This window comes from Micropterus salmoides, unplaced genomic scaffold, assembly GCF_014851395.1.
Source record: "Micropterus salmoides isolate LMB-PRFRI ecotype aquatic unplaced genomic scaffold, ASM1485139v1 Ms_hic_scaffold_13, whole genome shotgun sequence".
In the NCBI taxonomy this organism is placed as follows: domain Eukaryota; kingdom Metazoa; phylum Chordata; class Actinopteri; order Centrarchiformes; family Centrarchidae; genus Micropterus; species Micropterus salmoides.
This window is the reverse complement of record NW_024040374.1, coordinates 22974756-22997815: the sequence shown is the minus strand read 5'-3', so window position 1 is coordinate 22997815 and position 23060 is coordinate 22974756. Positions and strand designations below refer to the sequence as shown.

General features: G+C 41.7%; 1 protein-coding gene across 2 annotated transcripts in view; it reads right to left on the bottom strand.

Annotated features, from left to right (window-relative positions):
• Window positions 1–23060, bottom strand: part of ncanb (neurocan b) — a 187216-nt gene that overhangs the window by 89097 nt on the left and 75059 nt on the right. For both annotated transcript variants that reach the window (XM_038716258.1, XM_038716259.1), the window contains 5 exons: window positions 21258–21340; window positions 10212–10441; window positions 9952–10120; window positions 5366–5540; window positions 3195–3322 (listed from right to left, as the gene is read on the bottom strand). In XM_038716258.1, coding sequence (XP_038572186.1) covers window positions 3195–3322; window positions 5366–5540; window positions 9952–10120; window positions 10212–10441; window positions 21258–21330 — 775 coding nt within the window. In that variant the 5' untranslated portion in view covers window positions 21331–21340. The remainder of the gene's footprint in view (window positions 1–3194; window positions 3323–5365; window positions 5541–9951; window positions 10121–10211; window positions 10442–21257; window positions 21341–23060) is intronic.

The window sequence follows — 23060 nt, the reverse complement described above, 5'->3', positions numbered from 1 at the left end:
ACAGTAGTGATGCAAAAATAGGGCTTTAGCAAGTCAGACAGAGAGAGCTCAAGAGTATTTGAGGACTGATCCTGACAAATTTAGAAATAAATACAGAAATAAATAAATGCTCAATAAATAAATAAGCATCTGATTAAATGCACAAAAAAAAAGTAAATAAATGTAAGCAGTAATTAAATTATACAATTATTTATAAAATTTTAATTAGATTCTTTATTTATTCACCTTTGTAATAATTACCTTATTTATTTATTGTCCATTATAATCTTCAACTTTATTTATTAATGACTTATTTTTTTAAAAATTTTCAACTATATTTATTTCCCCAATGGTATTTATTTCTGCTTGTCCTTTCTGTCCATTTCTGCCTCATTATGCAAATAAGGAGGGTCTGTGTCTCAAGGGCTGAACTTCTCTCCTACTGGTGGACCAGTCAGACAGGAGAGCTCTAGGCCTACTCTACCTGCACACATCAACAAGCTTTTTCCTCACACAGTCGGATGGCTTACTTCAGTGCGCAGAGGTGTTTAGCAACTCTATTTGAAGACAATACTACCAGCCATGTCTTCCTTCCCTTTTCATCACATCTGAACAGCACAAATAAAATTATATGATCAGAAAATCCACTAGCAGTTCAGTATGTGATGAAAAAATATGAGCTGGACGAGTAGAAAGTGAGAATTGAGAAGCATAGAACAGATGAACAAGGTCGATGTGAGGATCCTGGAGATTTATGCCAAGAGTAAAGAGTGACGTTCCTGATTTTATTGAACTGAGATGCGGAAGTGCAGGGACAAGGGTGAAGAAGCAAACAAAATGAAAGTAGAAAGAGGCAGAACGGGATTGTTTGAAGAGGGATGTGTGAGATGAAATGCCGGAAGATGACTATTATTGTCAATTGCTGGATACAAAATCTAAAGGTGGTCATGTAATCTTCTCTGTTCTGTGTTCATATTGTCTACAAATAGCTCTATTACCTCCCACTACTATTATGCTTAATAACAGTTGTGTTCATACCACATCAGTGACTCACTAACCCGATACACTAACCCCTGTAGTGGTTCTGTGGTGTTAAAAAACCTGCTGTGCTCATGATTGTTCTTTGGACTATACAAATATAAGAGGTGGTTATGATTTTCGGCTTTTTCCCTCTCCTTTATTATAAATCTTTTTTGTGCATGTAAAGTCCGCCCCAAAGGGAGTTCCCATCTCCCACAGAAAACACTGTTCTGAACTGTCTAAAAACAGCTCATTCGTAGTCTTTTTTTGAAGTCATCTTTATTGCAAAAAAAAAGGATACAAATCACAAGTGACTTATCAAAATATATGTAACAATATACAAACATAATATGTAGACAAAATACAATAGAGTTTTGCCAGGGGAAGCTTATAGGTCATTATAACGAGAAGGAGGACCATATGTTGACAGTTTTAACAGCCTTTTTGTTGTTGGAGCCAGAAATCAGATTAATATAAAGTACAACTTCATGGAGAAAAGTACAAAATTTGTTTTTTTTTGTGCTGAATTTACATTTATGAATGTGGAATTTTGCCAATAGAATTAATTGATTTATAACGAGGAACATCTTTTCTTTACTTTGACTTCTATAAAAGCAAAATACACCATTCTCCCACAATAAGGCAAAGTCTTTATAAATATGGTCAATGAAGTTTTGCCAAAATGCTCTGGCGTGTGAGCAATACCAAAAGAGGTAGCTCATTTGTAGTCCAGCCGTTTCCCTTTCATTCCTGTGATGACACAGGGATGAAAGCGAAATGCGAGTCATGTAACGCTCGCCAAGCAGCTAGTCCGACACATGCTCAAAAACACTGGTGGAAAAACACTGACCTGCAGCACACACCTCTCCTCTCCCTTCCACACAGTAGCTACCCAATGTCAATGGACATAAATGTGTTACTGTGATGTAGAGACAGAGCTCAGCTAAAACTTTATGGATGAAAGATACTTTTGTTACAGATTAATAACTCACCACTCTGAAACTCTTGCTCCAGCCCCTCTTGCTATATATATAGCTGAACCGAAGCCATGTTTACCGGCTTCTCACTGACCCTCCCTCCTCTGCTTCTGATTGGCTAGTAGTCCTTAACTAGGAACTGCGCATGTGCAACTCCCAACAAAGATCATGTACATATAGGCAAGATTTATCACTCCATAGCTAGCAGTGATAGCACGTGATGGTGTGGCTGTGGGTGATGGGTGTGACAGTGAAAGAGTGATGTAATCAGACTTCTGACAGCTAAAGTACACTGCAATAACAGAAACGCTGTGTTGGATATATATGTTGCAGTGAAAAGAGTGTGTCAGAAAATATCTAAGTGCCAACCAGAAAATTAATTTGCCCATGGAGTAAATTTTAAACAATTATTAGTGGGACATCACCTGGATATACAAGCCCTCAGGTTATGAGGACATTGTTTAGATTAAATACAGATTTCCATCCTAGCTGGAAGTAGGCGTAAATCCACAACCTATTTTTTAGATTTGTTGTTGTTTTGATGGATCTGGCTTTGACATTGTCTATGCAAACTAGCACTGTTCACTAAGCTTTCCCCTCTAGCACAGCGCATATGGAAATCTTTGATTTTATCCGAATCTTATCAGCTGTGGCTAGTTGCTTAACTAATGCTAACTCCATGAGTTGGTTGAGCTTGTCCGTCTCCAGCTGACTTGGTAATAATTCAAGTGGACTTTTTAAAACCAGATTAAATATGCTCATGACATCATGCTAAAAGACTTGAGGCTAAAGCTGCGTGCCCCAGGTATAACGTAAGCATCCTCACCAATTGATGATCATGTAGGAGGCACGAAAATTATATCAAATATAAGGAAATGAGTTAAAATCAAATTCAAAGGCATTTTGTCCACCTGTTGTAGGTCTTTACGAGCTCTGCCCGTGGCACTGCAAATCAAAAAGTAAAGTTTTAGGATAACACTACTGACCCACTTAGCTTATGCCTGCAGGAGGTAGTGATGTGAGAGCTGGACCCAGTATAGTCTCTCTCTCTCTCTTTCTCACTCTGCTCTCTTCCCCATCCTCTCCAACTGCCCGCCTCCTTTCAGTGCTAACAGAGTATTAAGTCCTGGTCACAGCGTTCTTGCGCTGTACACCCATGGCTTAGTGGACCCATGCATGACTAAACCCAAATTTACGGTTGAAACTCCGGACTCCTACCTTGAAGCTGCTTAGCAAAGCAGTAGACATCAAACAGCTCATCAGGGGACCTATTGCCGTAGTTACGGACTCCAGGTGAGTACTCGCGATCGCCATAGCAACCTGGCCGAGGCGACTGGATGGGATACCTGCAGATAAAACCAAGAGAAGCGGATGGAGAGGGTGAGAGAAGGAGATTAATATAGCCTGGGCATGAAAAAGGCAGTCACAGACAAACTTGGCTCCCCAGGGATGAGTCGGTGTTCACACGCATACAAAGTAAGATGAAAACTGCACTACACTTTTATCATCTTCTGCCCTGAATACAATGAGTTTAAGTATATCTTTCTCCCATAGATTACCCAAATATATTATCCAAAGAATAACACAAAAATAAACACATAAATATCCCCCTGCACTTCAATAGATACAATATTCTTCTAATTATTCTGCACTTGGTATGAATTTCACAGAATGATTACCCAACCGTTTACTTGAAATTGTTCTGAAATGTGTTTAATGCTCTGGCAATACAAGAACGGTACAGCTTTACAGAGAGAGGGAGGTAGAGGTAGGAAGTCAAGGAGAGGTTAAAAGAATCAGGAATTCCTTCAGTGGCCTGGCAGGCCTGTGGGGCCGAGAAAACAGAGATCTATATTCAGGCTCCAACTGAGCAATTATTCCACGAGAACATTGATTCCAGCAGCACCAGGGTACAGGCAAAGAGGCTGATTAAAAGATTACGCTGGGCATACAGGGACTAGGAAAAGATCCACACACACACACACACACACACACACACAAACACAAACAATCAAACATGAATGCAGGAGACACACATGCCTGCACATAACCATAAACTTGCAGTGCTATTCTTAAATAGCAGCCTGTTTTCATCAGAGTATAACAAGAGAACTAAGTCTTGTAGTGTCTCTGGCCTCAGCCTCTTTATTTCTGCTTGGTGGCTGATGAAGTGACGGCGGATGTCTGTATTTTTCCCACAGCATTAATTGGACACTTTCCTCCTGGCTGATGTGCAGTCAGAGTCTATTGGATCTGGACCAATTAGGTAGCTCCGGAGTGAAAACAACAGGAGTGTAGGACGGAAGGAGATAAAAAATTGGGAAGGAAGCTGCACCGCAGGAAGGTTGTGAAAAAGTCTGCTTGGCTACTGGACCAACAGCGATTTGAAATTAAAATGTAGATATGGAGGAAACTGTTGAGACTCGAGCACTGACTGATAATGTTAGGAGGGACTTTATGGAAGATGGTAAGCTTAAACACACGCAGCAGCCTGACAGACAGCTCAGGGGTGGGGGGCTCTCTAGTGTGCAAACAAGCGATTTGGTCCAATTATGTTGCACAGTTTTGTGTTTATGAAAACACCAAAAAGCCTGTGATCAAAATCACTTTGACACTGCCACACATCTTTCATATAGTCATCAGTTTTTCGGTTTTCAGATATATTTTTAACAGCAGAGTGCATTTATTTTTGTTATAATGTTTGATCATGTGGCAAATTATCAAAAATACTAGGCTGAAACAACAGTCTGATAGAGATTTTAAAATAGCAACCCGGTCCAGCAAACAAGAGCTGTCACAAACCTTGCTACTTTAAGCTCAAGACTGCTTATTACTGTCTGGCCCAGGATATTCAGATGCTGCTGTGATGTATGTGGCTATTGATGAAGTAATGCTATCAATGTAATTAGATCAGAGAGATAATCTTACAGCGTTTTAAAATGCTTACATTTCTCCTCAAATACCAGAGGATTGACTCATAGCTGAGAATTTGTCCAGTGGCTGGTGCTGCATATATTACAGGACGTATTTTCATCATTCAAAGAAGACTCATAATTATGTTCACAACTCCCATAACACATGGGTAACTGTGTTTTATTTGTTGACATGCCAACTCCAACTAGAGAGCTAATTAGTCTTCTTCTTCGCTGTTTCTTTTCTTATTTAGTTTATTTTGTGTACATACTACTTTGGTGAAATATCACACTCAAGCATGCCCTTTACAACAAACATAGGGGCTGTAGTGATGCTGCCAATTTCAAAGACCTTTGCGTTGTATCACAGTAGCAACCACAGTGACAGTGAAAAGTGTTCTCTTGAGAGTTACTCCAACAGTGGCAAACAATAGCTTTTGAACCAGATACTGTAGTATGCAGAGTTGAGAACCTCACCGTACAGTCTGGTCAGACAGCCAGCCAGCATCACAGTTGTCATATCCATCAGCGAAGGTGGCATGCAGCTGGCCTGGTGCTGCGATGACCGCTGAGTTCTCCACACACACCCTCTTGGCGTCAGCGAATGAGAGGGCGTAGCGGTCGTGAGGGGCCCGGTAGTGAAATACCACACCTGGAGCAAAGACATACAGCATGTGATAGTAAGTAGGGAGGATACACCAGAGACCGTTGTGTGAATTTATGACCTGCAACCTCTGGGTCATAGAAATATGTATGAACGGCAACCCTGGGCCATTAAAACAAGAGTGTGTACACGCTCACAGAAACACGAACACATAGCACTGTAGACATCCTCATCATGTACTGACATTGTTCCATCTGTGCAGGAGGAAACAACAGCAATCGGGTTCAGCAACCTGCATGTGCGAGTCTCATTTGCATCAGAAAGTCGCTCGGCTTATCATTAGAGAAAAGAGATGTTGCCCTTGGATACAGTGTATGACAAACAGTGGTGATGTTTATTTTACTGCTTTAACAGTACACAAGCACACAATGTCACCCTGCTGCCTGCAGCCGCACATGAAAAGACAAAGAAGGCAGACATAGAAATAGTGAGATACGATCATTCAAGGAGATGCATGTATTGAACCACGGAGACAGAAAGAGCTGGTGAGGGGTAGACAGGAATGCAAAAAAAGACATGTTATAAAAATTGAAAGTAGCAAAAAAAAAAAAAAAAAAAATCAACTGGGAATAAAGTGAGACACAAATCCCTTTGCTGTGAAAGGAGCATATATTTCGCTTAAATGAGAAAGGAATAGCTTCAGAAGTGTCCATCTAATGTTCCCTCACCTCCCACCTCTGCCTGCCATTCACGCAGTGCTGCTCCCCTGAGGAGCATCCAGCGACATGAGAGCCAGTGGGCGTCTGGCTACTAACACGGCCCCTTTATCTTCGCTGGCTTTGTCTGGGAGAGTGACAGAGATTCCTGTGAGATCGGGGCCTGCGTGGCAATTTGAGCATCAGCACTCCAGGCTATGGGCGAAGAAAGTAAGTGGAGCCATGTGTGTTTGTGTGTCACGAGCAAACGCACACACACACACACACACACACACACACACCCCCAGCAGTCCATCAGGCCATTCTGTCATCTTGGTTTTATCCTCCTCTTCTCCAAAATGTGGAGCAGAAATCCCTCCTTTTGTTGCTCCATTTCTTTTCTTATAATTTCTCAGTTACCATCCTTTCTCCTTTGAGGCAGTGGGATCTTGTCCAGACAGAGATGCTAGCGGGCTGGCTAATACGTACACTAGAGAGACAAATGGGTTTCCTCTCAGTATGGGGAACCCAGACCTATTCCACAGGAGGGTTGCATGCCCAATACCTTATCCCTCTATTTTCACCCTCTGCATCTTCACACATCCCCACACAGTCTCCAGGGAGGAGAACAGGAAGGGTAGGCCCTATGCTTTATGACTGTATAATGCCCTCATTGTTGAATAGTGCCTTGGCAGTACTGTTTAGTACACTACACAGCATTACAACACAATATATGTTACAACATTAACTTTGTTTAATGAAAATTTTAATTCTCCTTTTGTGTATAAAAGTACAACTATAATAATACTTTAGCAATTGGGTGTATTTCTCAATGTTTCAAAAAAAGACAAAAATGTTATTGGACAGATTTGTAGAAACTACAGAAAGGAAGTGTTCTAGCTTGCATCAGCTGTCTTTGTTTCATAGGTCCTGACATGACGATGGAAAATGACCAGATATACAAAACTCACAGCAACTGTCCTGGCACTGTGAAGTATAGCAATGTAAGGATTCATGGAGTTAAGCAATGGAGTGCTCATATCAGAAGCGTGGCTTACATTAACAACGCTAGTCTCCAAGCTTATTAACTGCCAGTGTGTCATCAACACACATACAGTATATCTCTAAACTCATAACCAGTGTCAACACTGGCGGTCGGAACCAGCATTTCATGCCCCCCTAACCCTAACCCTAAATTAATATATTTGAAACTTAAAATTTGCAACTCACCATCAGATGTGGAAACAATTACAATATGGCTGAGGCACGTAATAAATGGCACTGTGTTCTAATTGGTGAGACACAGCCAATTGACCAGTCAATATGTGCCAAGAAAAACAAAACAGAGACTAAACAAGGAACGTGTAAGACAGAGGTAGCAGGGGAGAAATTAAGAAAGGGATGACAAGAGAGGAAGGACATCTCACTGGGGCTTAGGCACACACAAGTTAGTCTATGAGAAGAGCTGTGTGGATTAATATGATATTGATATAGCTGAGCAGTATCAACACCTGCTAATTAATACGTTAAGCACTTGGTAGAATTAGTGTGAGGACGGCTGTGGTCTGCCATGTAGCGTGACTGCCAATTAGGACTAAGCCCTGGAGATGGCTACTCCTCGCCAGCTACGTAATTGGTTTCTCTCTGAAGGAGTGGTTTTCATGGCGTGTTAATCGATTGGCCAAGAGGGGGAGGATGCAGGGGTTTCCCAAGCATTTTGACAGGGGTCTTACTTACTAAATGTAAAGTGCCCTATGGAGAAAGATGAAGTGCTCTGTTTGCTTAAGAAAACCAGTTAGCATCCTTGTTGAAATAATGAATTTATAAAGACATAGTGGCCTTTACAAACACGTTTCCACACACACATATGCATGCTTGCACATATTCACATAATATATATAACGACAATAGTCCTCCTGGATTCATTTTCTTCACTTATGTTTTACATCTGTGTTTTGTCATCACAATTGTATATAGTATAATTTTCTATTGTGATTCTATTCTGTTCACCCGACATCTATTGTAGTCTGTCTATCCTGGGAGAAGTCTCCCTCCTCTGTTGCTCTTTCTGAGGTTTCTTCCATTTTCCCCCGTTTTTTTTTTTTTTGGGGGGGGGGGGGGGGGGGATTCTCTTTCGAATAGAGGGTCTGGAAATGGAGGATATCTTATGCTGTACAGTTTGTAAAGCCCCTTGAGGCAAACTATGATTTGTAATACTGGGCTATATAATTTTTTTTTACTAGACTTGACTCTTAATGACACGCAGCATTGCCATTGTAGTGTGCCGTGTCTTAGAAATAGAATTAGGCTACTGGGCTTTCAGAGTTGAGGTTAGCGACACTAGCATGGATTTGTGGAAGTTGCAGCATAGTGTATGGTGGCTATTGCCGTGTGTGATTCCCGGTAGTCATTATGATAATAGCTTATTATTAATAATAGTGAGTGACCTGGAAATAATCTGATGAAAGCTCTGCCGTTAAAATACTCTGACACAGTAATTATGGGTCTACTACGGCATGCTCCCTCCAGGTAGTCTGATAATTCTACAAATATGGATGTCCTGGATACAGATAATGCAGTAAATGGTTTGCCCATTTAGTTAAGCCACCGAGAGCCATACAAAGCTCTCGGAGTTACACCATTTGACAATAGCATACACTGCTGGGTTCCTACCTTATTGGTTTCATTAGGCTTTCAGTGCATGAACAGCACCTGAGTGGCCCAGGTCAATGATGTTTAATGTGTTCTAGTTCCCTCACTGTTTCCCCATCATCATATATTCAACACAGACAGTAAACAACCCTGGGTGTTATGGTTATATTAGCCTGACGTGGAAAACAGGGTCATTATTATTCATAGTGGCAGACCTTGAGAGCAATGGGGGAGCTGTACACAACCAAAGAGTAGAGTGTTGATTTGCTGAGACAATACTTTGTGTAGGTGAAAACATGCACAACGCCTAGAATTACATAAATGGCAATAATTACTTTGGATATAACCACTCATCAGTTGAAGCTAATATTACATTTGCTGAAAGATGATACTGAATCACAGAAATAATCAGGTTTATGAGGGCAGTAGCAGATTCTGGCTTGCTCGCTCTTTCTCTCTCTATTCCAATAAGACTGTAGTGCTGTGACTGTCCAGTGTTAAACTCACTGTACAACACATTACAATGTAGAATCAGATTAAAACAAAGCCCTAATTGGATAATTAATGCCAGAAAGTGAATTAAATATTCATTAACTTATCTTGGTCATTGTCCTTTACCTTGCACATTGAAAGGCTTGGCTGGCAAAAGGAATATTTACATTTTATGAGTAACAGGCAGATTAAGTGCTTGTGTTTAAACCTCTTGAATATTGCTAGAATGTGTAGTTTGGTTTTAATCTTAACAATATCTGGTATCGTAACTGGCCACGGAGCCATGTTGATGTATTTGCAAAGCACCTCTTCTCTTTAAGTAAAGTTTTAGCTTCTGCAAATGTATTTGAGCTTTATGACCTTGCAACAGGATGATTGGGTTCTTGCAATCATTTAGTTACAAATTAGAAATTAGAAATTAAATATAATATATTCAGGTTCTCAATATAAATATATATTTTATTACATTAGGCAGAACATTAAATATTTTCCAAGTCCTGTAATTGTTTAAGAAGATTACCATAATGCTTGGTTTGCTCTATCATGACATTTCCCATCCAGAGTGTGACATAAATTCAAATTCAATGGCTGCCTTGCCAAAATGTCTACATTTTATTCACCTGTGACCTCCAGGGGAACTGTGTCCTGCTCGTCATTGATGCCCACCACAACCTCACAGCGGTACAGACCAGAGTCGCTGGAACGTAGCCCTGACAGAGCAAGACTGGCGTTGTAGCGGTTCTCATTGTAACCAGGCAGTGTTACGCGTCCCTGGAAGGCCTTCTTCACCTGTGTGTGGAAGGGGGGGAAATTAAAACACTGTTCTTCTAAAACTTGACACCAAATATTTCACAGTGGTGCCCCTCAGCCTTTACTATACCTTGACCACATTGTCTTTGGCCACCAGGACCGACTGTTCCTTCTGGAGGCCGTCGGAGCCTCTCTGGCCCCAAACCTTGGTCCACTTGATCCTGGGGGGCTCATGGGATGAACTGGCACTTGGGCGGAGGGTGAAGAGGCAGGGGAGGAGAACAGTTTTGGACAGCTCCTCGCTAATGGTCTGATGGGTCACCTTCCGCATATTCACCATAGTGTCGGCGTTGGTTATGCCTGACAAGAGGAGAGGAGAGAAGAGGAGAGAAGAGGAAGGGAGAGGAAGGGAGAGGATAAGACAATCAATGCCATCTTGTAAATGAAGCCACAGGACGTTATTTCTCATTACATTGGAAAGACGTTATTTAATTGCTTCTTGTATAAGTAAACATGCTCTCCTTCTAGGTTCTTTTGTTCCATCAGATCCTCCTGGTTGTGTAGTAAAAGGGGAAGAACGCACTGTGTCACTCTGATTATTGGTCATTGATCCAGCAGACCATTACAGTGCTACCTGAACAGTAGGAGGCAGGGCTAGATTGCAGAGGGAAGATTTCACAAGTCCTTTCATAAGACATTCATCAAACCTAAATATGCATTATGGGATCAATATCAACCACCTCTTCTTAAAGTGCCACCACCACTGTAGAGATGGAAATATAACTTTCATCAAAACAACTGATGACAGAGAGAAAGTCTAGGCTGTGTAAGCAATGTAAGCTCTGGCATGAGCTGTTTTGTTGAGCAAAATTCTGCAATGCTCCACTGCATTTTTGTTTGTTGTCTTTTCTCAAAACTAATTTTACACTGGTAGAGTAATATCATACATTATTATTATCCTCTAATCCTGTGTCACCTTGCCTTCAAAGACAGAGGTGGCTCATTTGCATTGCAGAGGTGGCTCATTTACATTGCGGAAGGAAATGTGAATTCCACTCTTACAAAACAGCGATGCAGGTTTTCATCTCTGAGCTCTTGATCCAGCGTGCACAGTTGGTGAATGAGGTTTACCTGTAAAGCCTTAAGCCTAATCTGACTCTTTTCTAGCTCCCTTATCAGTCACTTTCCCCTTTCTTCTCACTACTGAGAACGCAGGCAAAAAAATGTCGCTGTGTCTAATCTAATCTAATTTGCCCCAGCAAGAATGCATGCATTTCCCATCATCTAGTCGCTTCATAACTACACTAGCAGCTTGGCTCTAAGGACAGCAATGTCAGTCTGACGGTTAGTCAGTATATCAGCAAGTGTTAGACAGACTGCTGTGAAATTGTATACAAAGATTCATGCTCCCCACAGGATGAATCCTAATAACTATGGTGATCTCCTGTCTTTTCCTTTTGCACCACCACAAAGTTCACATTTGTGGTTTTGAGTGGAATTTCTCAACAACTGTTTGATGGATTGCTATGAATGATTTGGATGAAACACAATAACTTCAGTGATTCTCTGACTTTTCATCTTGCTTCATCATCAGGTAAAAATGTCACTTTGTCCAATACTTTGATTTATTTAAATTAGTGAACATTACCATGACACATTGCTAAAGTAAGATGGTGACCATGGTAAACATTACCTAGTAAACATCAGCATGTTAGCATTTAGCTCAAAGCACCACTGTGCCTAAATACGTTGCCTGATTGTTCTTTCTTTAATAAAACATTTTTTGCGTCCTACAGTAATGTAATTATAAATATGACCAGGAGAAAAAGTTACGTTGGAACTTTATCAACCAGATGGAAGAAATCTAATGTCAAGCTGTTAAGACTGACTGAAGCAAGAGAAGAAAGAGCAAAAAATAACAGAATGAAAGAGCAGAAAAAAGGCGCTCCCTAGGTGGGTGGAACAGACAGTGTGGTTGAACGGTGGAGAAAATGAGCCTATTGATTCCTTTTCATTAGTGTCAGTTTCCACTACACACTTTCTGTGTGTCCTGCGCCACTCCTGTTTGATTGGATGCACGTTAAGGCACTACAGGGGTGGCCCCTCCTGTCTGTAATTAAATGGCAGATTGGTGGAACAATGTTTTTCCAGCGGTTACAGGCACACCGCTGCATGAGTCGCTCAACCTCTCTGCCCTTCCTTCTCTCTGCTCTGTCATTTTTCTCCCCATCTCCTGCCATTCCCTTTTCCTCTTCCTCCCCCGCAGTATGGCCACTTGCCAGTTCTCAGATGAGCATTTCATTTCTTCTACTCACCTGCCTTTTTTTTTTATCTGGAAATCTTATTTTTTTCATCTTCAATCTGTATAGAGTTTAAAGATATAGAGTGTTTTTTGGTTTGATTTTCAGGATCAGATTTTTCCCTCAGCCATGTCGTGAAAACTTCATGATTCAGCTTGAACCAATTTTTGCCTCATCTTTGATTGCCATTTGTGCCAATAGTGGATGTACTATACGAAGTGTGTGTGTGTGCGCCCTGGAATGCTCTCAGAAGTGAAAACATCTCATCTCTCATTTGCTATTCATGGGGCACTGAATGCATGCCCTCACACATAAACACGCACACACACACACACACACACACACACACACACACACACGTCTTCGAAGGCACCATTTTTCACTCATTACTGGATGGTTAATGTGCCTTTGAGCACATAAAAATAGCAGACATGTGAATAGCTGTCATCGCTCATTCCTGTAGCCGTTATGCTGCTGCAGTTGCTCAAGCTAAGAGGCTGAGTGCCTCTTCCCTGATAGCTTAACATCAGCCCTCCCATCACATTTTCTCCTCCCTGCAGATGCATAAACATACATAAATACCCACTTCTCTGCTTCTCCCAGTGACATCGTCTTAGGCAAGCGCTACTTGTCTAACTCCCTCAACAACTGATCTATGTTTCTCTGTATGGCAGCATCACAGGGGATTTGTGGTCTGAAATGGCCTCTTATGTCGCACTCAAGAGGAGTTCAGCCCGTCGAGTGAGGTGACCTGACAAAATGCATGACGCTTTCAAAGGCAGAGGGATAAGAGGAGACAAGAAGGGAGGTGAGGAATAAACAAGCAAAGCCAGGTGGGTGGCCAACATTGACTATAAATGATCAAGACTAGTGTCTTTGGAAGAAAAAAAGGAAAAATCATTTTATTGGAATATTTCCAAGCTAGCAAAGAGTTAAATGGCAAGATCACTCTCAAATCTCGATTCAATACAAGGCTACATTCAGCAGCCTCTCAGCTTAGCTTAGCGCAAAGGCTGGAAACAGGGGAAACAACTAGCCTGGCACTGTCTGGAGGTTACAAAATCTTACCTCTAAACATCACTGACTGCCATTTTATATCTATATTTTCTTACAATATGACAGAGCCAGGCTACTCGCTCCCCGTTTCCAGTCTTTATGCTAAGCTAAGCTAACTGGCTGCAGGCTGCAGCTTCAACTGGAACGACCCCTTAAGTCAGATTTCCAACTCAGAATGTCAGGGGAACCGCTCTAACCCCGACTTCGTAATCCAAGATGGCTGCTCCGAGTATGAACAGTTAGTGAAAGCTGTAGTTTATACTGTTTCTTAGCACTTCTGTGTATTTGTGTCTCATGTAAATTTTCGTTGCTGCGTAACTGCTGTCTGTGGACATGTTGCTACTGTGTTTAGGATTCATAAATACAGCGTAATGCGTTTGTTATCAACCAGCGTTGGTAACAACTGCAAACCTGGCTAGTTGTAAACAACAGCTGGCCACAAGAGGTTTCCGACTTGTAATTGGAACGCGGTCAACTTGGGCGTGACGTTATTCCCAGCTCCGACCTCCGAGGCAAATGTAACACAGCATTATCATACAGATGTACGAGATGGCATTAATCTTCTCAGCGAGAAAGTGAATAAGTCTTTTTGTCGAACTGTGGCTTTAAGTTCATCACAGAGTATCTGTTAACTAACCAAGGTTGCTTACTATCCTTCACAAATAATCATTATTTTATTTTGATACTATCATCATTATCATCTTTGTCAGAGCAGACATAATGTTGTCTAAAGTTGTCTGTCATGCAGGATTCAAATTCTTCATTTTATTAACAAAGGCGCTGCTACTGATTGCAGGTTAAAATTATGAGTTACACAACATTGTTGACCACAAACTGGCTCTCTCAATACAGTTTGTGGGTCTGCATAGTAATGTGCTCTGTGATAGGAGATGGTGTAGAGAAAAATTGATTCACTTTTTGAATTTGTTTTACTTGATAGCAGCAGCAATGTACTTTTCCTCTCACACAGAGGGAAGAAAACTGACACTACATAAAAAATGAACAAGCACAATTGACTGCAGCATAACACAGTGTTGGATTCTGAGCGGTGGAAGGAGGTGAGCGAGGGAAAATACGTAAACAAAAAAATACTGAAGGTACGTGTAACGGGGAAATTGGAGTGATGTGGTGTGGAAAAGGAGTCAAGAGGATATGATGGAAAAAGTAGAGGTGCGCTTTCGTGATTCAGCAGGAGGCGTGTTAAGACACAAAAACACACACACGCACGCACACACACACACACACACACACACACACACACACACACACATTCAAACTCACTCAAAGAACACATCTTTCATAGGAGTCTATCAGACTCCACTCCCTGCTGTCACTCTTTGTGCTTTATCCCCCTCGAGGATGTGGCACTCATCTTTGTTTACCACACACTCATGCATGTGCCCCTCCCGTTCAAACACACACATACACACACACACACACACTCAAACACAAGCGTAAAGAGCGGCCCAAGAATACAATCAAACTTCAATTTCTGAACCACCTTGCCGAGAGCTTGCTAGAAACAAAAAACAGGCAAATCTATTCTTTAGCTAAGAGGCATCAATAATGTTTAATCTGCTTCCCGGTTTCTTGCCAGGTTCCACCTGGATAAGCACCATTTGGGTAACATTATGCTATTTATGTTGCCGATAGAAAGGCAGTGTCACAAATAAAGCCAACCAAGCTTTACACTCACAATGTCCTTCACATTCTCCCTCCCCCTTTCACTCTTAATGTCCACTTTATTTGGACAAATGTTTATCTTTGTTTCCCGGCTGGTGCTGCAATATGCACAACTAAATCAAATGAAATCAATTGCAGATTCCCCTGCTTGAAAAGCCTAAATCACATCGTGAAGGAGAGCAGGTGAAAATCAGAAAAAAACACTGCTCTCTTCTTCCCTGGTAATGAATGTAAACTAGCGAGGGCCCTGTTGCCATTGCTATATCAAATCTGCATTTAGATGGAAATGTTATCACAAGCTTAACCCCCGAGAGACTGTCTTTTGTTTGGATATCTATCTGTGTTTCATATTGCTCTTTGTCACCCTTTTCTAAACAAGGCTCACCTAGCTGCTGGGTGATAAAAAGGGTAGGAAATACTGAAGTTGAATGTCAATACAAAGCAAGGAAAGTGCTGCAAAAGAGCATGTGTGCTCAGAAAAACTCATTGGATGGTAAAGTCCAAGCCAGCATGGAGGGACTTTGTTAAATGTTAACAGGCGATCTTTTATTGACCTCGTCCTGTGTCTTTGTCTGTCTGTATGAGAGCTGAGAAGGGCACAGTGTGAGAGGACACACCCTCCGCTTACTCCCGGAAGCTCCACTTCTGACAACTTGAAGATAGAGCTCAGAATTTCTTATATTCTTTCTGCTGGTTCACACTGGCATCTACGTGATCATCACCGTTGGCCCATCTGTCTTCGCTTTGCTCTCGAATTATTAAACACAGTCGGAGAGCCTTTATGTAGCAGGCGCAGAGCTGCACACAGACACAGGGTGGGTGGTAATGGCATTTTTACTGTAACAGGAACAATTGCAAACATCATTCCTTGTTCTCTCCCTCACTTTCTTATTCTTCCTCTCTCTCTTTCTTTCCGAGGTACCCTCAATGGGTTTTTTTGCCGATGATAAAGGCCTCTTTGTCTTCAATTTGCCCACATCAAACCTGTCGGCCTGCCAGTCAAGAGCTACCGGGACTGATCAAGTGCATCCTCTCCTGTCGTTGTCACTCCGCTCCCACTGCCTGCGCGTCAGCTGATTATGTGTTTGCGTGTGTGTTTGAGCAGAAGTGTGTGTAGGTCATAAATCATGACAGATGAGCTGTCTTACAGAGGCTTGCCGCTATTCGTTGATCACTGTGTTAAGAAATGACAGCTGATACAACACAAACAACTGGACTGCAGCAGGCTGGGGTCAAACAGTTTTTGTAATTCCGTTGGTTATAATCTGGAGCACGATCCATCCATAAAAATATTAAAATTAACTTAATGTTGATGCTTTTACAGGTCCATCATTTTCTAAGAAGAAAGAAAGAAGAGTGTTGGATCATTATTATTGATGCAGTAACACAGCTGGTAGAGATGGAGCCAATTTTAACAACTTTATATACCATTGGGTAGTTTATTCAATAAAAATACATTCTATTTTATTTGACAATCAAATACTTTGAATGTATAATCTGAATGTAGTAAAGTACAAAGCACAATATTTCTCTCTAAAATGTGGTGGAGTTTAAAGTAGAATACAATGGAAGTACTTCAAAATTGTACTTAAGTACAGTAAGTAAATGTACTTACTTAGTTACTTAGTACTCCTTAGTTACCAGCGCTACTTTCCAGGAACCTTCCTATGAATTTAAAGTTACATATCACTGTCTTTTTAAAAAATGATTTGAAACCACAATGCTTGACCCCAATAACAAGTATTTACATGCATAGCACTGTACCTAACTATTTTGTTATACAAGTTAGATGGTCATACTGTGATACTGACCATTTAAAGGAAAAATCTGAAACCAAAGGCGAAATAAAGCTGCTGATGAAATACTATAAACACTGGATTCAAAAACTGAAAAACTATTAGGAACTAGTGAGAAGAAGTTCAATCATTTTTATCTTCTGATATGAATAAAACATCTCAAGGACGGCGGCAGCAAGTGTGGGTTTGTTTTTTGTGTGAGCGGCTGGTGTGACAAAACTGCTTCGTGTCTTTGTTGTTTTGTCGCGGGTTGTGGAGAAATGCATCCTTTTAACAAGACCTTGGATGACGCACAGAGACAAACGGAGAATACAAGGGACATGGAGAAAATAACACGAAAAGAGTGGTGGCTGCTCTTAAACGCTGATTCGTTATCGTTTAGGAAGAGAAAGATGCTGAGACTGCCCTGACCAAGCCAAAAAATGATAACCATGGCAACAGAGGCACCACAAATGAAAAAAAGGGGGGGGCTTCTGATCAAGGCAAAACACACACACATATACATTTAAATATGTGCTTAGGGGGTGGCCTCTTCAAAGAACAGATCTGAGGCTATGAACTGTATAATGTAAATTGAGTTGAGTTGTGTTTGATCACTGGTCTGTGTTTCACTGCAGTGCAGCCGCCTTTCCCCTACAGGAAGTACACACACTCAAATATGCAAAGATGCACACACACGCAGACAAAGACGCAAAGTTACAAACACATACAGATGTGCACACAAACCACTCTGAAGTTTATTTTTTGCATCTGTGTGTGTGTGTGTGTGTGTGTGCACATTCATGTTGCCTGTCTACTGCAGGCACAGCAGGTCTGCCAGGCGGACTTCATGCAGGGTTTGGAAATTATGTCTCCATGCTGACAGTCTCTCGCATGAAATTTTCTCCCCAAAACATCCCTCTAAATCTCGACTCCCTCCTCCTTTCTCGCTCCTCCCTGATGTTTTTCCTACCATGCTCTATTTCTCTGCTCCATACATTCCTGTCTCCCTGAGTCTTTTCGTATTCCTCTCCTCGTCCTCTTCCTCCTCCATTTCCCTCGTGAAACCAAGGTTGCCTTGCCTAAATCTTCAGCTCCCCTTTTCTCTTATTCTCACACATTCCCCACCTCACTTCACCAGTGTTCATTTTTTTCTACAAAAATAACAGTGAAAAAGTATAGTTCTCTTTTCTTAATGAAAAGTTCTTGAACGAATGAACGGCATGCACCTGCAGAATCACACATTCTGTGCTAAGCTAATGTTAATGTAACATTGTGAAGTATGAACATGGATACAATATCAAGTCGAGTATATTTTTTTCTTTATGGGCTATCAGCGGGAATGAGTGCAGGATCAGACAGAAAATACACTAAAATGTCTTACATTTTGTTTAGTTTTTTTTTACTAAAACAATAATTAAATTATTAAACTATAACCCAAAAAAGTACATCAAAATACTAAACACTAAAGTCTTAATCAAAATAAGGTGCCACCTCTCACACCTCCCTCCTTGATGTTTAGGTATTCTCCAAATTTCACAATTACCCATCCCTCAAATCCTTTGCGACCCAGACTGCCTACCCTTGTGTCTTCCTTATCCCTTCGTGACAAATATTAACCATCTCACTGCAGCTTTCTCCCTTTCGGAGATGACTCCTACCAGGCCATGTCAGGCTTCACAAGAACTCCCCGCAGGCTGCTGCCGTGACTAATTTTGCATCCTCTGAAGCATAATGATACATTTATCCCATGTGGCATGCAGCCAACATTTTGAAATTCATAAACACACGTGCACACACAGGAGTGCTCGTAGAAAAGTGCAGGCATACTCTATCACTATCACACACACACACACACACACACACACACACACACACACACACACACACACACACACACACACACACACATGTGCAAAAAGCTCACCCCTAATCTGTCCTCCTCTCCCACATCCCACCCTCTTTCCAATCTCCGGGCTGTCAAGCAAAGTGTCACAGGGTGAGCTTTAGTGCCAACCCTCCCTGTAGTCCTCTACCTTCCACTGGCTATTTCCAGAGTCACTCAGCCGGCAAAAAAGCACAAAATGCAGGAATGAAGAGAAAGAAAGAACAGGAGGCATTAATGCCCTCAAAAACTAAACTCCTTCATGGCAGAGGCAGGGAATGTGTATTTGCATGACACGTACACTCTGAAAGGCACATGTAAGTGTGTTATCAAGCTGCTCAGAGATGCTCTGTGCATGTGTGCATGTGTGTGTGTGAGAGAGAGCTACAGTGCGTGTTGTTCCGCAAGTTGGCTGCATAAAATACCTGGCAGATGTAACCTGAAGGTATCCACACATGCATGTACACACATACAGACAGACAGAGTTGGCTCCATTTTCATCATCTCTCTGCCTGCGAAGCTGAGCCCTGAGTCACAGAAAGGCCCCAGCCAGGTCCGTTGATTTTTTTTTTGACCTCCACAGAAGGCAGAAACAATACAATACAGAGAGGAGCAGACGGCCAGGGAGGCCACTGAGAGTGCTGAGGGGGCGTGCAGTCTGTCCCACATACGCGTAAAACACATGCAGATACACACAGATACAGAGCAAGGGAGTACAAGGAGAGTATAGAGAGGGCAAAGAAGGACAGAGATGTGAATGTTTGTGTTGCATACCCTTCCCTGCAGAGCTCTGTGGAATAGACAGATAAAACTGCCAAAACAACAGATAGGGAGGGGGTTTGAGAAACCAGAGCAGACTTACAGATAGACAAATGACTCCGAGTGCCACACAAGTTTCTGTGTAAGTCACTGTATGACACTAAACTTTAATTTCATAAACCCCTGTCACACTGTCCTTCTCTAAGCAAATAAAAAGGGTTTTAATTTAAAAATTTAACTTGCTGACACATAGTGAGAGGATTGAGATCCTAAACGTCAGATTTTGAGCGGATCAAAGTGAATTCTAATGAGCTCTGTAAATATGCATTTGAATTTTTTGATTTAACAAAATATAGAAATCATTTCCCTCTCTTAGAAGTGACTGAGAGGACAAATGTGAGCTTTGGAAATCTCAGATTTGTTTTTCTTCATTTTAGCTCGTATTTTCGCCTCTTCTTGGAAGTGCTGTTGGGGTAGTTATGAGCGGATAAAATGATTGGAATAAATGGGCTAGCAGCAAAGCTGTGAAGGTCAGCCAGGTGTTCAATATATGAATACTGTTAAGGGGAGAAACAGAAAACAATGGACAGACTGACAGACTTGACAAATGTCAACGTGACTGATGAGATCTAACAGGTGATTCTCACGACACTACAGACTGCTGCTGCTGCTGCTGCAGACTGCCATTTTCACTGCACATGAAAATGTGTTTTGTCTCTTGCTAGTTCTCCAACGTTACCTACCCCAGCTTTGAACTCCTGAGGAAAATATTGACATTCTCTCTCTCTCTCTTTCTTTCTCTCGCACACACACACACACACACACACACACACATTGTTTTTCTGGGTCTCCTCGTTGAAGTGTCCCGAGTGAAACAAGCAGACTTGAGATTCAATCTGCTTTGTGAAATGTCACAAATCGCTCTGTTAAGCTATTTTTATTTACCCGTCACTGTGGCTGGTAGGTTGAGAAAATTTACCTACTACACAAAATTACCTGCATTTGGAGGGTGGTGGGTGCTAATTTCCAACCCTGGTAGAGGGGAAATGTCTCTAGTGGGACTGCTAACAAGCCATAATGAAACACATTTGTCTCGCAATAAAGTTGGTCATTATACTAATAAGCGTTGCTGGAGTTGTTTTGACCTCTAAAGAGCATACGGAACATGAAAACGGATCCCACAATACAGTAGTTTGAGTACGTTTTTACAAAATACTATATCAGTGTTTTCTTTCTTTTCTCTCTCTTTTTGATTCATTCTCAACAGTTGGCTGAGAGTATAAAGGAGGATGATTGCTTGCGCCCTGAAGGTGATGGGTGTTTTGCTTATCTTTGACTGGAAGGACATGCTTGATTACCTTTTATCACACATCACTCTGCCTCTCACCCAGTCACTCTGCTTCCCTCCATGCTCTACAACCAGTTTTTTAAGTACATATTCTTATTATATATTCATCCCAGTTTAATTGAATTGGGGACATCATTTGTCACATCCTGTGCACTGAAGTTGGTCTGTGACAGGAGGCGGATCCAAACTGCTGAAATCACAGATGACCACTTATTATTCATAGGATCCTTTCTGGTTGACTGGTAAAACATGAGGGAGATTGGTCAGAGGCTTGTCTGTGCACATGAGCCTCTGCAGTTATCTGCGCTGTATATGTATATATGCTGTAGGTCCGGTGACGGGGACTGCCTACAGTTTAATGAGGACTTACCACAGCCCACACTTTGAAGCAGAAGGAAGGCCAGCAGGGGCTGCAGTCCACACGCAGGCAGTACGCCCTGCATCCTGCTGCACCTGGAGACAGAGATGAAGCGAGAGAGGAGGGAATGTGAGTACACAAAGGAAACTGAAATGAACACATTGCCCTTGTGAGGCTCATGTGACACACACACACACACACACACACACACACACACACACTCTGCATGCTTGGATGAGTCACTAGTTGCACCAGTTTTCCCTTTTCTCAGCAAGGTGCCGTAGTATAGAGGGCTGTCAATTAATTCTTCATTTTAATTTACTGTCTCATAATTTGGATGTGATGAAGTATTCTGAAGCACTTTGAGACTGTAACTGGGATGAAGGGTTTTGAATGGCTATCTAAATAAACGTGACTTAATGTGACCAATCGTTTTCAAGTGTAATAAAGAAATACAGTATTATCTTTACACTTTACAGACAATTGTTGCCCTTAATGAAATTAAAAATGGCTTAATTTGTCTGTATTGTCTCAGCCTGTGTATTTCTTTTTAGGGTCACAGGGTGGTTAAACCTATCCCAGCATGCACTGGGCAGCGAAGAGCCAGGCTGACTGTGGTAGACTGGCAACTTTCATAGACGCAGATGCTCACTTTATACCTGTGCTCTCCAAAACCACCTGGCTTGCATGTCTTTGGACTGAAATCTACGCTAACATGGAGCCAATAGTGCTAAATGCTGAGCCACCAACGTCAAAGTTATCCAGGTGATAAAGTAGTATAAATGTTCTCGACTAAAATGCTGTCGAAGTAAAGGTTAGATTTTGGATAAAAGAGATGCTGGTTTCGATATATGTGACCAAATGTCCGGTAGAACATTTCAATATACAGTTTAAATGTAAATAAAAGCTAGTTTGTTGTTATGGGGTGTGGGATTAACAGAGAATACAAACTCAACTCACTACAGAGAACGAGACACTGATGCAATTCAACAATAGAGACAGCCAAATAAGAGCACTAGAGCCAAATCTAACATGATGGACCTCTGGTTTCCCTTGTGGCGCACGCCGTGCTGAAAACTCTGCCGAGCAGAAAAATATCAAAGCGGAGTCAATGCTGTCACATTAAACATATCTATTTGAGAGCCAGGTTGACAGGAGCTGTCCATGGTATGTCTGCATAGGTTTATTTAGACACAGATATTTTATTTTTTGTGAAGATACTGGGGAATTAAAGTCTTACACACACACACACACACACACAAGCATGGTTTTCACTCTAATTCTTCGACAAAGGGACTTGTTTTGGTGCGGAGCATAAAAAATATATTGTGTAGTGATTATCTCAGTGTATAACGTGGGGCTGAACGTTTTCCAGCAAAAATGTCTTCAGTGTAACACAACTCTTCAGGTTTACAGCAGCCAAGAGCAAGCGAGCAAACAAGAGATGGAGAAAGATGAACATGGCAGAAGTAATTTCCTTGCACCTGCGCGCGTGTGTGTGCAGTTAAAATCTTGATGTATATTTGAATATCAGCTAAGAAGCCAGGGGACAGAGACCAAATGAGGTAAGTAAACCCCTGCCGTGGGGCCAGAGAAACCCCGAGTGTGAATAATGAATACGGCATCTCTGGGGATGTGGCGTGAGTGAAGCCCGGGGGCAGGAGAGGACTTGGGGGGGAGGGTCTGCTGGCAGCTAGTAGTGGAGATGCTGGACACAGATAGCCAGAGTCAGTTACTTCAGCGCTGGTCTCTCTGACTCATTCTCAAAGGTAGCGCCAAGGACAAAAACACTGACCTCATACCAAATACCTCTCC